A 17,323-nucleotide genomic window follows, 5' to 3' on the forward strand; every position below is an offset into this window, starting at 1 on the left:
AGACTGCTCTAGTGCTTCTCCTTCCAAAAAGCCTTACCTAGTTTCTCATTGTAATGAGAAATTATTCCTAGCTCATCATTTCCACAAACTTTTACACCTTTTCGATAGTACTCATTTCATTTTGTCTTGAAATCGTTGTTTTTTCTACCTACACTATGTGGCTGTAAGCCTCTTTAGAAAAAGCACCATGTCACATTTTCTGTATAATCTACACAGTGCTTTGCTGATGGTCATAAATATTGAATAAACTGTGAATTTTAGAATAAGATGGAAGAAAGAAATACCATTGTAGTTATTGTTGAATATAATTTTACTTAATATCTTAACCCTGTTTTTGTATGACTTCTATAATATTATATGCCTAACACAATTTTTCTCCCTTTTTTGGGAGATATATTCTCCTTGGGTCAGAAAACGGAGGGGGAGGGTAGGGGGAGGAGAGGCTTTTCTCTTTTTAAAAAGAATTCTCACATTTTTTACCTTAACCTAGCCCAAATAGTCAATAATGCCCTTTAGTCTAAAAATTTTTATTTTGAAAAAGATATTTTTAAAAACTCATTTCATAGGATTTTTTTTGTATAGAGAAATGAGAAAACACAAATATGCTTTAGCATTCATTTTCTTTTTTAAAGGCCATTCAGGGTTGATATGTTGGAATAAACTTTCCAGTACAATAGAAGTAAATTCATTTAGTAGCTAATAATTTGTTGAGGAGATAGTCTTCCTCTGATGTTATTTTTGTTGTGGTTACTGTTTTACTTGCATAACACAATTTAAGATAATGGAAATCTTTTGTTGGGATTAATATATATATTTTCCCCACTACTATAAGAATGTTTCTGACTTAATGAATTTCCTAATAGGAAAAATTTTGTAATAAAATGTTAATTTTTTCTGTTATTAAATTTGATTTTCCCCCTTCTCATTAATACAGCTCTCAAGAGGCAGAACTTATATAATAATCCTTTCAACTCCATGAGTTACACAAATCCTTACAGTCCAAATACAAGTAGCCCATACAGCAGTGGTTTCAATTCTCCATCCTCAACCCCAGTGCGACCTCCTATAGTCAAACAGCTAATACTTCCTGGAAATTCAGGTAAGGAGAAAATGAAATAGTGATTAAAGAATGGTTTTTAATTTACTGCCGTACCTCAGAAAATACTATATTCATCAGTAGTTCAAGATCTTTTATTTATGAAACTTTTAACTAATTAGAGAAATTATCATTGAGGAGCTACTTGGCACCAGGTACTATACTAGGCACCAGGGATACAGATAAGCCAGTTTACTTACATCCATGAAGTTTTCTTTAGCATATACTTAAATATTTTTAATCTGGCTTTATTAAATAGGGTTCAAAGCTTGATTATTTTAACCAATAGATGCTTATTGAATAACTTGCTTTGGTTGTAAAAGCTACAGTTAAAAATTTTTTTCATAGAATTTTAATAAGCTTTGGTATTACACTTAAAGAATAGTATAAAGATATGTGTCAATATGGAGCCCTAAATGACATGAGAGGGATAGAGTGCGGTAAATTGGGGAAGGAATGTTCTGCTGTGGTTCTGTGACTGTGATGTTACTCTGTAGCTTACTGTTCTTTGTTGTTCACTCATTCAGTTACTCTTATTGTGGCTGCTGTCTTGGCTATTATAACTTCCTTAAAAAATAAAGTATTGTTAACCATTTCCCATTTTTTACCTGAGTGCTTTCTAGTCTAATAACTTTATTGACCCTGCTCTTCGCTTTATATATAGGTTGTTACTTGCTATTCATTTCACCCATGACTGTTACGCTAAAAAGTTTAATCCCTATATTTGGTTAGTATAAAAGATTTTATCCAGGCACAATTTGAGCCTGACTTTGTAGTACTTTACCTATCATGTGCACTATACTTATCATGTGCAATTTGAGCCTGACTTTGTAGTACTTTACCTGTCATGTGTACTTTACCTATCCCGTGGTTTTCTTAGTAATATAAACTTTAACTATTTTGTATTCTTCTTACTCCTCTTATGTGCCTTTCATATTGGAGCTGACTCTTAGGGCGAAGAATTCTGGAAAACAAATGTTTCAAATAAATTCATACTAGGAATGATAGTGACAGTATTGGGATTTTATTATTCTGCACTAGAAGCTGATGATCTGATGAAAGCATTTCCTTAGAAACAAGTTATACTCTTTTGGATATGTATATCCTTCATTCCTCTGACCTGTCTTCTATCCCCCTTTTGGTTTAGAATGATAAAATACTTTTTTTAATCTAGTTATTTTCTTCATCCTATTTTTGTGCTTCACTACTAAATTTCAGAGAACTCCTTGAATCACCCTTAATAGTTTGGCAAAAGAATTTTGCAAACATGGTAGAAATGAGCTAGTGTTCTTTCTTTGGTTTGTTTCTAAATTTCTAAGGAATCTTGATTTTCCTCAAATTATAGTTTTCTGGTTTAGGAAAAATAGATGCTTTTATTCAGAGAAACAGATGATAGTGTTTGCTAATGACTATGAATTTAGGAGGAGAAATCACAACATCATAAACTCTCTTGTGAAAGTCGAAATCCTCTAATATATATTATTTAACACTAACTTCTTGCCAGGAACTCTATTGACAACTTAACTGTTTCATAAGAGAATAGATAAGTTATGATTAATGAAAATGTGTTTTCTGTTTATGCCAAAATATGTGAAGGAGGCTCTATAGCCCTCTTTATTCTTAATAAAGTCAATCTTTAATTTCAGTATTTGGAAATTAAATTACAAGCAGAAAAGGAAGAATGATAATGAACTGAATCAAAAGATATAGTATCAAGTTAACTACAACAGATATTCATTCAATTTTTGTTTTACCAAAGTTTGAATCTTTTTCTTTATTAAGGTAATTTGAAAAGTTCATCAGACAGAAATCCTCCACTAAGTCCTCAATCCTCTATAGACAGTGAGTTAAGTGCTTCAGAATTAGATGAAGATTCAATTGGATCCAATTATAAGCTAAATGATGTAACTGATGTGCAGATTCTAGCTCGGATGCAGGAAGAAAGTAAGTATTTTAATTGTTAAAGTTGAGGTGTTTCACACTACATATTTTTATTGTGGGTATTAAATATGTCTTAAAGTGTTATGACAAAGCGGAATAGTATTAATGTAGTAAAATTAGAAATGTTGAAATTTTAGAGGCTTAGTCAACATATGGACTTGTTTGTTTGTTAACTTGTTTTTGGAGTTCATTTTATGTAGAGCAGATTGCTTGCTGTGTGAAGAAGAGCAGGCAGGCAGGTTATGCTCTGCTTCCGTGACTGATAATCATGCCCTGCATGTTACTCTGCACTGGAACTCTCTAGTGTAGTTATTACTCTGTTACTCTGTTTGCTTACTGTAGACCAATGTTTCTCAACCTTTTTTCATTAAAGGTTCTCCCTAGGGAACCTTGTTAGATAATTTTTTTTCTTTTTGCCTCCATGAAATTTTAGTACCACAGATACACTCTATATTTCTTTATGTACTATGAGGGCCCACAAACTATTATGACATCTAAGTTTTTTCACACCCCAAGAATCAATTTTTACCCCGTAAGGGGCAAATATCACCTTAGAGTGTACGGTATAGAATATAAAAAAAGACATTTATGAGGAAATTGGAATTGTGACTTTAAATTAAATGCAGCATGTGATGTTGCTTTGCAAAGTAGTCCTTGCAACTTTTTAGGTCACAGACGCCTTTGAAAATTCAATAAAAATGATGTTCTCTGTCATCTCCAAACTGTATACATGCACATAGTTTTTCATACTATGTCAAAGGTTTATGGATGCCTTGGCTTTCATCTGAATATAAGATGGTGAAAACCAGGGCATCCATAAATATATAGGCATCCATTATCTATACATTTTATTGTGGATTCCATGGGCTTAACTGTGAAGTAAGCAATCTCTCTAAAGTGGTTCTTCTAACCTTTACAATAAAAAGATCCTTGAAGCACACATTTCAGACTGACAATTGGTTGAGGGTAAAGGAGCATTGCTATAATTTAGTTCAAAATCTTTTCATTTTAGACCCTTTTATGTAAATATGTAGTAAGTTTTATCAAACTATAGCATTTATTAGGAAACTACAGTGTTTCTTACTCTGCTGATTCATTTCACATTTTCATACAACTTCCCTTAGAAAAATAGGAAGACTTGGGGCTTGCTTTATTTATCTTTAACCTTAGAAACTCTTCTGTAATTTTTTGTAACTCCTCACTGAGACTGATATTGTCAGTGAAGGCCTAGTTATTGTCATGGAAGTGAGAGGAAAATAAAGAATGCTGGAATTTAAGAATGCTCCCCAACTATAACCAAGTAAACTCACTAATTCTTTCTTTGAACCCTGACTTTTTAGACCCCAGTATTTTGTTATTCAACCATTTGTGGTAGCTTTCATATTGTGCTTTGGTTACAGAAAAAAAAGAAAAGGAAAAAGAAAGACAGTTAGCCTTTAATAATTCTTTAAAGCCATCTACACACATAAATATTTCTTTTCCTGGCGAACGAAAAAAATGCTAAAAATCTGTATATATGTCCTCCTTGAAAATACCAGGTTGTTTTTTACTGCTGTTATTGTTTTTAAGAGAAGGATTTTCCTTTTTACAATATTGTTTCTCCAATCTTTTTGTAATAAAAATCTTAAATTACAGATTTGGACTGTTGCCTGGTTAAGATCCCTCATTTTTAGGTTGAGAAACACACAATATTACAGTTATTGTGACTTTCTTAGGCTCCCCTTGTTAGTGGAAAGCCTGCATTGGGATCTGGGTTTTTCTTTTCTAAAACAGTGTTATTTTCACTGGTCTTTTGTCAGGTGACTTTAGTGCCATGTTTGTTTAACAAGACACTAAATAATTTGTTGTTTACTCTAGTGATTCCGAAACCTGATTAAAGGGCTGGACAGGCTCCAGGAATCTGTAGTTTTGTAGGTGCCCTGGTATGATTCTCATTCACTACATTGTAGAACCATATCGATAGCACTTTCTTTGTACATTAGTTCCCCCTTTCCGTGGGGGTATACTTGCCAAGACCCGCAGAGGATGCCTGAAACCTTTATCACATACCTATGATAAAGCTTAATTTATAAATTAGGCACAGTAAGAGATTAACAACAATAACTACTAGTAAAATAGAACAATTATAACAATATACTGTAATAAAAGTTATATAAATGTGGTTCTTTCTGAGAATATCTTATTGTATTATATATACATCATAAATGCTGGACAAAGGAATGATTCATGCCCCAGGTGGGACTGGAGAGGGACAGCGTGAGATTTCATCACGCTACTCAGAATGATGTGCAATTTAAAACTTATAAATTGTTTATTTCTGGAATTTTTCATTAAATATTTTTGGACTGTGCTTGATGCAGGTATCTGAAACCGCAGGAAGTGAAACTGCAGAAAATGAAGATAAAGGGGGACTACTGTATGAATATATAACTTAAAAGTTTGAATACTATATAACAGATCTTTAAGATTAGACTGCCAATAGTTAAGACTTGCTCAAAAATTATCTAAATTTTGTTCTTTTTTTGAATCGTAATTTTTTCCTCATTGAATATGTATCAGCAATTGTTTTTATTCTAGAATTTGTTATACTATTTGAAGGGCTTCTAAGATTGCTTGGGTGTTTCTAGAGGTATCAAGATACATAGGGGAATCCTTTGAAAATACTTACTCGATGGCTTAGAATTTAAGCTTATTTTATTGAAATCTCTTGGGTTATAAAGCAATTGAAATTTAATTTATGCCCAAGTATTGAATTCCTAAAAGTGGGCTAGAAGTTTCTTTCATCGTTGTCTTAAATAAGATTAACCAAGTGAGTTTATTTTTCACCAGTGTATTCTTTTTACTGGTGGGACAGTAATTGTTTTCTCTCAATATTCCTTTATTATTAATCTTAAATTTGGATTACTCCCCTCAGCAGTAGAAATACTTAAAAATTTAGGGTTCTACTTGTAATATAAATTTCAGATTCAGGAAGAAATATTGAAGTTGGGCAAAGGGTTATAAAATTTCATTCAATTTAAAAATAATGTTCTAGATGTGTTTTATGCATCCTTAGATGGGAGGATATCTAAGATGATTCAAGTAGAGAGTTTTTCTTTACACTTATACCCTATTCGAATTTCTCAGTGATAATCTTTTGCTTTTAAACCTTAAAGTATTTGAATGTTTAAAAATATAACCAAAGAAATAAAATAACACATTCATTATCATCAGGTCTTCGGCAAGAATATGCAGCTACTACATCTCGGCGCAGTTCTGGTTCATCTTGCAATTCTACAAGACGGGGTACTTTTAGTGATCAGGAACTTGATGCACAAAGTTTAGATGATGAAGATGACAATATGCATCATGCAGTATACCCTGCTGTTAACAGGTTTTCACCATCACCACGCAATTCACCTCGACCATCACCTAAGCAGTCACCCAGAAACTCACCTCGTTCACGATCTCCTGCTCGGGGAATAGAATATAGTAGAGTGTCCCCACAGCCTATGATTAGCCGCTTACAGCAACCTCGCCTTTCACTTCAAGGCCATCCCACAGACTTACAGACAAGCAATGTTAAAAATGAAGGTAATTAGAATGTTTCTGGAAAAAAATTGCCCCTCATATTTCAGTATGAAAGTAACAATTTTTACCAAGGTTTGTATTATGAGTAGATCAAGGATTTAGTTAACCATTTTAATAATAGTTAATACAAAAATAAAGGAGAAAGTGAATTTAATTTTACTTGATTATATTATTTTTGCTTTGTTCTGCTTATGAAGTGATCTATACATATTTGTATTTAAATAATTTATGGTTCTTTTTAAGGGTTCTCTTACAGAATCTGGGTTGAGTTGATTATTTTTATAGGATGTGTATTTCCTGTTAGCTCTTCTAAAATATGTAGAATGCTTATATAAAGAATTTGATTTTTGAATGCTAATTAATATTTTAATTCTTTCTCCCACTGAGAAGTGATTTATTCAAATTAAAATTCTGTTGTCATAGAAAAACTAAGACGCAGTCTTCCAAACCTGTCCCGAACATCTACTACACAAGTTGACTCAGTGAAAAGCAGCAGAAGTGACTCAAATTTTCAAGTGCCAAATGGAGGAATACCTCGCATGCAACCTCAGGCTTCAGCCAGTAAGTATCTTTCATGTATCAGTTACTTAAAGGAAAATGAAATTATAGCTATTTTGTGCTGAAGAGCTGTATGAAACTATATAGTAAAATGTAGTGATTATTAGTTGCTGTAAAATAATCATAGCTATATTAAAATTTAAAAATCCCGTAAGATGCCCAATTATATCATACTTATATCTGTATGAAACTCTAGTTGCTCCAGAATTTTAAAATAAGCAAAGTCTAGCTATTTAATATATAAATATATATTACTTAATTTCACATTCTGGAATACTATACTTTAAAAATCGACAGGATTTGGGGGGACAGTAGTCCTAAAACAGACCACTTAAAACCCAAGCAGCTTTCTTACTAGAGTGTTAACAAAAACAATAATTATCCTATAAAAATACTAGCACAATTAAAGACGTTAAATTCTTAATGAATGAATACTCTAGCAAATATAGAAATTCATATATTTTTTTTAAGTTGAAGGAAACTTGATGGAAAAGAAGGATTGAGGCTATTGAATTAAGGACACATATGCAACGTAAACAAAGATCAGAGAGAATCATGCAGAAAGAACTTCTAAGAATGGCCAAACTGAGCCAAGAAGTAATGTGGGAGTAGATGGGCACTGTGTACTTTACTGTACAAGGAAGGTGATTAAAAAAGAAACACTTCCCAAAAAGTATCACTTATTAACTAGGATAGATATGAATATGTAGTCAAACCAATTTTAAACTATCACATGATCAATATTCATGCCTCGTAGCCCACAGCTCACATCATTCCTGTAGTCTGATGTACTCAGTTCTTTTGTATCATATTGCCGTCAGCGGTTGAAGTGGTCACTGTGACCACTTTATTTTCTCAAAGCAGTGAGAAGGAAGGTCCAAATATGAGTGTATTGGTTGTTCATTTATAACTTGTTTATTGAGTAATACAACTTTGATATCATTCATTCTTTTTTAATTTTCTTGCACTCTTCCTTGATTCTATTGTGTTTAGCTGACTTTGTGTACTTTGTGTTGAGCTGCCTTTGCTTGGCTTAAAAATCAGTAGGCTAGAAAAAAAATATATTTGAACCAAAATAACTTCTGTGATAATGATAAATTTCCTTATTTATCAACTGCATTTGATATTTATATTACAGAAACTTGTACTGTACTGTATATGCATAATCTTATTTAGTCTCCAAACAATACTTTAAAGTAGGTACAATTAACACATTTTATAAATTAGGAAATTGAAGCTTTGAGTGGTTAAATAACTTACTTATGATCATTAAAGCTTATAAGTGGCAAGTTAGGATTCAAATCCATGTTAATCTTGCTCAAGGGCCAAAGTCCCCCTAAAAAGTTGTCATATTTATGGTTTAGTACCAAAACATAAAAATGATCCAGAAATATTAGTTTTTTCTGTTAGTTTTTTCTAAGATAAACTCTAAAATATAAGTAAGGCCCTGTGGAAAATTGTTACCTAGAGATTTATGTACCTCATATGTTCAGCTGGAGATATGCAAAAACATGTTTTTGTACCAAATTAAGTTTTAAACTTACTATTCTATGTCTTTTGTAATTAAGTGCCAATATGATACTCATATGGTACTCATAAATAGTAAAGAAAATAGGTATTCACAAAACTTTGAAAATGAAAGTAAAGGTACAGTTTGAACTTTTAAGTTATTCCTGAAATAGTAATAGGTTTTTTGCCTTTAAACTTGCTAATTAAGTTAATTTGGCACCTGAGAAATCCTGGGTTTTTTCTCCCTTGGTATACTTTCCTGGAAGAAAAAGCAATCCACAATGTTAATATGACAGGAAATAAATTTTTATATCATTAAGAAGGGTAATAAAACTCATGTATATTGTAAGATACACTTTTATACCCTATGCACAGATACAAAACATGGATGCTGGGCTTTCAAAGGTGCTTTTATAGTTTGTTTGAATTGTTAAGTTTTGAATTCCTCAAAACTTTACATGATGTATCTCCAAACAGCTTCCCAGCTCTTTGATAAAACCAGCTGTATCTATATCCTCTTTACCTCAATCTGTTATTGTCAGTGCCAACTCTTTATTCAGGGTTGTTCCCTCAGGCCTTCATACATTATCTTTATTTGAACTACTCTAGCAGTTCAAAGCTGTATGGAAATGAAAAATAATTCTTCACAAAAATAGAAGAAAAAGAAAAGGTTGATAACTGGGATTAAAATTTTAATAATAGAAAAACGCCTTCTTTAGTGGTAGAATTACCACTGTATAATTAATTACCTGTGGATTCCCTAAAATTTTTTTCTGTAGGTGAATTATTTTTATTTTTTTCCCCAGAAGTTGATAATTAAGGGAAATATGTAGGGACACATAATAAAATTCTAATCACTAATTTACTTTTAAGTGGAAAAATATGTATGTAGTTTCATATATTTCAATATTTGAATAATGTATAGGCAGAAAAGAAAGCAAGGTACCATCTTTTTTTTATTAATTGCATATTGTTTTATATTTGTAGCTGTAGTGAAGCTTATTTATAATTGAAATGTCAACAAACATTTTAATGTAGAATCACACTATTTACAAAAATGTATTTAGAAAGTAGTAAATCCAGAATATTAGCCAATTTAAAATTTAAAGTTTATTTTATAAAAATATTTAAAACTGCTTATTTAAAGTTCATGCCTTATGAAGCAAAATATGTTATCTATATTTGTTCAAATGTTACATATATTTGTGATACATAAAAATGTATATATGTGTGTTCTTTTAGTGTGTGTATTATATACTGTTTTTATGTCTTTATTTTGATATAGAATTATGTATAAATATAATAGCAAGTTTTATATACTTTATACATGAATTAGTATTTTTTTTTTTGGTATAAACCAGTTAGTGTAATAGTTGTTGCATTTTGTTTTCTTTTAAGTATTTATTTTTCCAACTCTTAAGTGGTAAAGCTTTGGTTCTTACTTGCTGGTCTGCATGAACCTAACTTTGCAAGGTTGCTGTTATTTCCACCTACAGAACCACTTCTTTTGCCTTGTAACTGTGCCAATCACTATTTTTATATGCTTATTTGCTGTGGCTGCATTATTGTGGATGCTGGCATTCAAATATGAACATGAGAGTCCTAATATATTTTCATTTTTATAGCTATTACCAATTTTTAATTTTATATTTGGAAAATGTGAGTACCTTAAAAAGTTTAAGAAAACCAGAGCATTGCAAAGGTCATGGATACATGTCAGTTTCTCCAGTTGAAGGAATGTTTGTCAGGGACAGAGTTTTTTAAAAGACTAGTGCCTTGCTTTCTAAGACAACTATAGTACAGGTTTAAGAGTAAGTTTAGAGTTCAGAAAAATATAAGAATTATTTGTTCAGAAGTAAGGAAAGAAGAGGAAACCCCAAGACCATCTACTGGTTTAAAAAAAGTAATAATACTCAAACTTTGGTTAGTATTTTAAAATGTATATTTTTACATGTATTATCTCATTTGAATCTCTCAGTCTATTTCTTATTTTTATAGAGAGGGAGCAGAGATCCATATAAATTATATGTACAACATTCTATTACTAGAAAAGTGGCAAAACCAACTAAAATTACTCCCCTCTCCCTGAGTCTCCTGATTTCCTCCCAGCCATTGTTTGGATTACATCATGCTGACCTAACTGCAAATGAGTAGGCATCTTGGAAAGTATTCTTGGATGACTCGGTTGGAGTATGATTTGAGATTGAACTATAAATACTTTGTGAATTACCACAAAAGAGCAAAATAATTCAGTGTCATATTTATCCATTGGCTTACATTTAGCCGAATGGAAGAATATTTTTGCATATGTTGACATAAGAAACATCCAAACCTGTTGAGAATTTTTATGAGTTTATTTAAGCCAAACTGATGACAATTGCCAGGATTGAGAAAATGCTCCAGGGAATGGCAATTTCACAGTTTATACATTAGAGTCAAAGGAGGAGACGTTAAGGAGGGTTACATGAAATCTGTTGGTGGTAGATTAAGCGGGTGAGAGAAAGCAAAGCAGGGAAATCTCTGGAGTTGGCTAAAAAGTAAAACAAAGGAATACTTCTTTTACATTGGTGAGTACAGGGAAGTGAATAATTAACATTTATAGAAGTAGAGATGGTATTCAGGGAACAAGATAATAATGAGAGGTTCTGTGCTCTGGTGCAATGGGTGTGCCCTGAGGGGTCTAGAAAAAGGGATTACTCTGACATTCCAAGGGTATGTTATCTTAGATACAAAAAGATAACAGGCTTACTTAGGTAAAGATTGACCTTTGTCAGGGAAGCTACCAGCTCAGGATGTGACTACACACCATGACCCGCTCTTAGCGAGGAATTTTATGTTCAGACCATCCTGTGTGATTAATTTCAGTCTGAGTTTGTAAGGCCTGCCATGCAGACCTCCCCTGAGCCTGTCAGGTTTAGTGTGTGGCTCCTTTTTTGCCACACATAGGATACAGGGTATACTCCCGGAGAAAGGTATATAGGATTAGTATTCTACTCTGGACCTCTTACTAAAGGGGAAATATCCAGGGCAGTTGATAGCTTTACACATAGCCAGACTGCCCTGAGTCCCATGAGGAGGGAATCTCATCCAGATTTTACTTGGAGCCAGAACACTAACAGGTTATACTTGAAATTTTCATAGTTATAAAACATAAATTGAAATGTCATAATAAATCTGTGTGATGAGTTAATAAAAGAATGAATGAAATATTTGTAAAATGTCTGTTTAAGCATAAGTAGTGCAGTGATGTTGGGCCAAGTATATGATCATGAAGAAATTTTGTAAATGTAGTTTTTCTGGCCCTTGCTTCTAGAAATTTTGATTGAATATATCTGGGGTGGGGACCAGAATCTATTTTTTAGAAGTGTCTCTCAGCTAATTCTGGGGCATATTCAAGTTTGAGAACCACTGGATTGGACTTCAACTGTGGAGGACCTTAGATGCTTAGTTTAGATCTTTGGATTTTATCCAGTTGTCAGTCACTTATATGTTTCATGTGTTTCTTAATTAATCAACAGATACTTATTCTGGGTGTATACTGTTCCAAGCACTCGGAATATAAATGTGAATGAGACAGTGAGCCCTTCAGTAGCAGAGAGTGACAGGCAAGAACTTTTGTGGAAACAGACAGGCATTAAACTCAGCAGTGTGAAGAGGTTTTCGGGAAAGATTGAAAGATAGCCACCTTGAGGGGAGCTTATGAGTTGCCACATGAAGTTTTCCTAATAGTGAGATCAGTAACGAAGTCTTAAGACTGGCGCCCTGATTATAGAAGGTTGTTTGTATGGTAAAGTGTAGGGTACAGGATGATTAGTGGGTGCAATGATGAAGGATGAAAGATGTAGGTAGAGGACAGATTGTAGGAGGTTTTAAATTTCATAGTAAGAAGTTTGAATTTCATCCCATAAGTGTGGGGAACCAAGCTAGGCTTTTAATCAAGGTTACTTCTTAGAAAATTCAGTTTGGTAGCAGTGTAGAGAATGATTAAAGTTGAGAGACTAGAAGCCACTAAGAACAGGGCCACCGACCAATACCAGTCTGTGCCTGTTAGGAACCAGACCACACAGCAGGAAGTGAGCACCAGGCAAGCAATCAAAGCTTCATCTGTATTTGCAGCCACTCCTGAGCACTAGCATTACTGCCTCAGCTCTACCTCAGATCAGCAGACATTAGATTCTCATAGCACCAGTCCCTGGTGCCAAAAAGGCTGGAGACCACTGACTTAGAACATTGTTGTGTAATCTGGGCAAGAAACGATCTGAACAAAGGCATTGGTGCAGGCGTGATAAGATATGGATGAATTTTTAAAATGATGTAGAAGATGTGTTTCTTAGTAACACTGAGAAGATTGGAGATAGAGAGGGAAAAAGGATTGAAGGATGACTCTGAGAAATCTAAGCAATAAAATGTTTGAAATAAAATGTCATGGGGGTGGTGGGGACAAGGGTCATTTTACCTCGCAGTAATTCATTTCTACAGGCTTATGCTTACTTAGTATTTGGCAACTGGAGAAGATTATTTTTAACTGCTCATATGAAAAAATTGTGTTTAAAAATTATAATTAAATGGAAATTGTTATGATAGTAGCTAGGAAAAATGGACAGCGAAAATATTCTTTTATTGAACTTTCAATTTTATAACCGTGTCAGTAAAAAATAATAAAATCAGCGTACAGTACCCCCTCCTCCCAAAAAAAGGATAATGGGGTATTACTTTTAAATTACATTAATCATTTTTTAAGGAAAAAATATTTACACATATTGGTCTGTCATAGTAATGACTATTACAGCTTTAGCTTCTAAAATTTGTCAATAATTTCTTCAGAATCGATCTTTGCATATTTAGACTCAGTACACAGTATAGCAGATCTATCAATTTATTTTCACTCATATTGATTGAAGAATAGTCTTCAATTTTTAATTCTGAAAGTTTTGGGGTTTTTTTTTGTTTTGTTTTGTTTTTTTCCACGAAGCAAGTTTTATACAAATAGGAAAAATCTTCAACCTGAGGAAAAGTTTGGCAGAGTCGTAAAATCTCATTTAAAATAAATTCCAGACATTACCATACTGTCCATGTCTTTGTTCCTTTGGGTGTCAAGTCTAATGATTTTTAACTGTCTTCACAGTTGACAATTTTAAAATATATACTCAAAGTCACATGTAATGACAGAATCGAAGTGACTCACATTGTTTCATTGATTTTATAATCACTGTACCATCATTGATTATTTTTAATCTATTTAAATATAGGTTAAATATCATTGTACCTCCGGGGTTGGAGGCACATACTCTGCTGGAGTGAGCATGATTTCAAATTGCTGTGAACTTATTTTTTTGAAAGAAACATGTAACTGAATCCACCTGGTCAGGGGAGACTGTATAACTGGAAGTTCTCCTAATTACCTTTCACATGAAATGAATTGTTTATTAAAGTATAAATAGTAAAATGTGCTATTTTAAAGCTTACATATATGTTATTAAAACTAAATAATACGTGCAGCAATTGTTTATTACTTAGGCCAACAAATTATTTTCTTTAGGGAGCAGCATTTTAACACCAACATTGATTATTATTGCTTAGACATGATGATTAAAAAAAAAAAACAGACCATGCTGGTTTTATTTTTGTTTCTGAATTTTTTTACAGAGAGTATACCCATTTATCTCCTGCACTCGGGTGGGGGAGGGGGAAGGCAGCACTTTCACCAACCATGTTGTACATGAATGGAATGAAAGGATCGGGTGTAGGAAGACCCAAAAAAGACACTTTTCTGGTCCAAAAAAAGGATGGCAAAGGTCTGAATTAGGTATTTCAGAGACAATGGGAAAGTAAAGAGATAAATCTACAGGGATGAATAAATGGAATTTAAAGTAAGAAAACTTTGAGCTAGAATGTCTTGACAAATGGTAGTATATGTTTAACAGAAATGCCAGAGGTATTTGGAGTTGGTTCGTAGAGGAAGACATTAGCCTAAATAATGGTAGCATGAGAGAAGAATATTTTCACTTTACTATCCTTGCTTCTCTCAGTGGGATCTTGCTAATTTGGAATTATATAAATATTAAAAGAGAAACTAGGGAAACCTTAAATATTTTAAAAGAACTAATACTGAATTTTGAAAAGATTTGGAGACTTTCCGTTTAACTACTGCACTGTCATTTAAAAATAATTTTGTATTTAGAAAACTAATCAAATTAAGATTGATAATTCAGATGAAAATTTAGTGTTATTTGGATAACATGACTGTGATATCCTATGAAAATTATTTGTTTCATTCTGTCTGTATCAGGCAAATTTAGAGTATACTGCCTGATTCTTTTTGCAGTTTGAGTCTCCAGATTACCATTGGACAGTTTTCACTTGTGCTATTATGCCATTATGATATCACCCATGAAACTTGAGAGATAATAAAATTTATTGGAGTCATCATAGCTATTAATTTTAAATAGGACCTTTCCAAAACAGTTGATTAAAGATATTTGATATTAAGCCCTCATTTTAAAAGTAATGGTTAATAGATACTGTGGATTCCCAGCGTACATACAGTTGGTTACCTTTGTCCTCATTTACTCCACTGCAATCACAGTGGTCTAATTCCTATTCTTCCAACATACCAGGCACACTCCTAGCTCAGGTCTTTTACCATTGGTTTTCCTTCTGTCTAGAATGCTTTCCCCAGATACCTATATGGCTCACTTTCTGTCTTCCTTCAGATGTTTGCACAAATGTCACCTCAGGGAAGTCTTTCCTCATCACCCTATTTATAATCGCAACTTAAATCTCCTACTTTCTGTCCCCCTTTCCTACTTAATTTTCTCCAGGAGCAGCTATCACCATCTGGCACGCCATATATTTAATTCTTTGTTTCCCCTTTCCCATAATGTTAGTTCCATGAAAGTAGAAACTTTGTCTCTGTAGTTAGCTACTGAATCCATTGTACCTAAAATAGTACCAGAATAAACTAAATAATTAACTATTTGAAAGAGTGAAAGAAAGCAAGAATGAATGAATGAGTTAATGAATGAAAATATGAATGATTGAAAACATGTATGAATAAATATATAAATGAGGAATATTAATTGATGATAGCATCCTGCATTTCTGTGGGATAGATATCAGATAATGCATTATAAATTTTTTTTTTTTTTTTTGGTTTGGAGAATTTTTTGCTAGTCTCCCTGGTGATATTTAATTTGGCAGAAAATATTATTTAGCTACAGTAATGTGTGGAACACTATAAAATTTAAAATCAAATACATGTTACTTTTTTTAAATATTTACTATCAGAGAACAATAGAGTGAGGGAAATTCTTAATTCTCTTTGATGATATACCAAGTATCCCTTTATCAGCCCAATGATTGTTTATGCTCTGGCCAGATTTGTGGTTGTGGGATATCTCTCTTTTTTTGGCTTTGGGGGGTAGGAGTGGGACATATAAATCTTAGAGGTACGTAAAGTCCGACTTTATCAAATTGATAGAGTAAAATTTTAGAGCCACTTAAAATAGGTGACTGCACTGGTAGTTGAGGGACTCATCAGCTCATTGGAACCATAGTGAGCTTTAACTATGGCTCTGGCTGCTGCTTACATTGCCAGTTTTGAGAGTTTTGTTGCAGTTAATAGATTAGGCATTTTGGAGAAAGCTTGGAATTCCTGATTGATTACCTTAAAAAGCAGGATGCTCTGACTGCTCCAAAGCCCTCAGCACTTCAGCACACACCCCTACTCACCCCGTTTTCATATGTGCACAACCCAGATACATTGCTACCCAAAGTTTGAAGTACAAATTAGTTTTATTCTACAAGAAGATGATGTTGAACACATTAAAAGGCACTAGATTGTGATTCCTTTGAGGACCTGCCTGGTTCTGAGTTTTCTTCTCCTTTTTGAGTGTGAGGATTACTGTTTTATGTTAGTGCAATTCATCTAACAATTACTGCTTTGCCAAAGTCTGCTTTTTTTGCATTGGACAAGTACTACATTTATTTTATTCTATACCGTGTGCTTATGTTCATCACTTTTCCCTTAATTAGCTTTGTATTCTTTGCATCCATAGCATGTTTGCTGGTGGTTTGTTTTCTCTTTGATATTTTCATTGGTTTATATATTGTAGATTTTCTCATCTATAAGGACCTATTTCTGAAAGTAAGCACTTTGTACTAAGACTTTCATCCTCTTTCCTTTCCAACTTAATGCACTAAGCATCACTTTAAAATTCCTCTGCTCCTAGGATTCTAACATATTTTCAGCTTTATGGTTTCAGTTCCTTGATAAATTTTCAAGTTTGTATTAAAATATTCAAGTTTTTGGAAGCTATAGCCTTTATCTTATCCTTCCAGCCAAATATTACAGTTCCTTATTTTTCAACAGCTTCGCAAAGGCTGAAAAATTTGCCTCGTACTTCTCTCAAAGCCAAACAGTTGCTTCAAACTTCATCTACAAAAAGAGGTAACTACAGCCTCTTACTAAGTTTTAAATTTCAGGAAATGGTTAGGTTAGTTAAATTTTATACCTTTTGGCATACTGAGTCAGTGATATCTGTAGGGCACATTTTAGTCTTTTTTTTTTTTTTTTTTAATATAGGAGATCATTCAGGGTGAAATAAACCTGTGGATAGACAGTGAAAAATTAAAACTGAAAAAGAAAAC

General features: G+C 33.0%; 1 protein-coding gene across 2 annotated transcripts in view; it reads left to right on the forward strand.

Moving 5' to 3' along the window:
- Positions 1–17,323, forward strand: part of SLAIN2 (SLAIN motif family member 2) — a 68,902-nt gene that overhangs the window by 30,391 nt on the left and 21,188 nt on the right. The window contains exons 3-7 of one of the 2 annotated variants that reach the window (XM_006922484.3): positions 935–1,099; positions 2,879–3,040; positions 6,251–6,610; positions 7,031–7,168; positions 17,046–17,123. In XM_006922484.3, coding sequence (XP_006922546.1) covers positions 935–1,099; positions 2,879–3,040; positions 6,251–6,610; positions 7,031–7,168; positions 17,046–17,123 — 903 coding nt within the window. The remainder of the gene's footprint in view (positions 1–934; positions 1,100–2,878; positions 3,041–6,250; positions 6,611–7,030; positions 7,169–17,045; positions 17,124–17,323) is intronic. The other variant, XM_006922485.2, reaches the window with a different exon arrangement.

Source organism: Pteropus alecto, unplaced genomic scaffold (genome assembly GCF_000325575.1).
Source record: "Pteropus alecto unplaced genomic scaffold, ASM32557v1 scaffold57, whole genome shotgun sequence".
Classification (NCBI taxonomy): domain Eukaryota; kingdom Metazoa; phylum Chordata; class Mammalia; order Chiroptera; family Pteropodidae; genus Pteropus; species Pteropus alecto.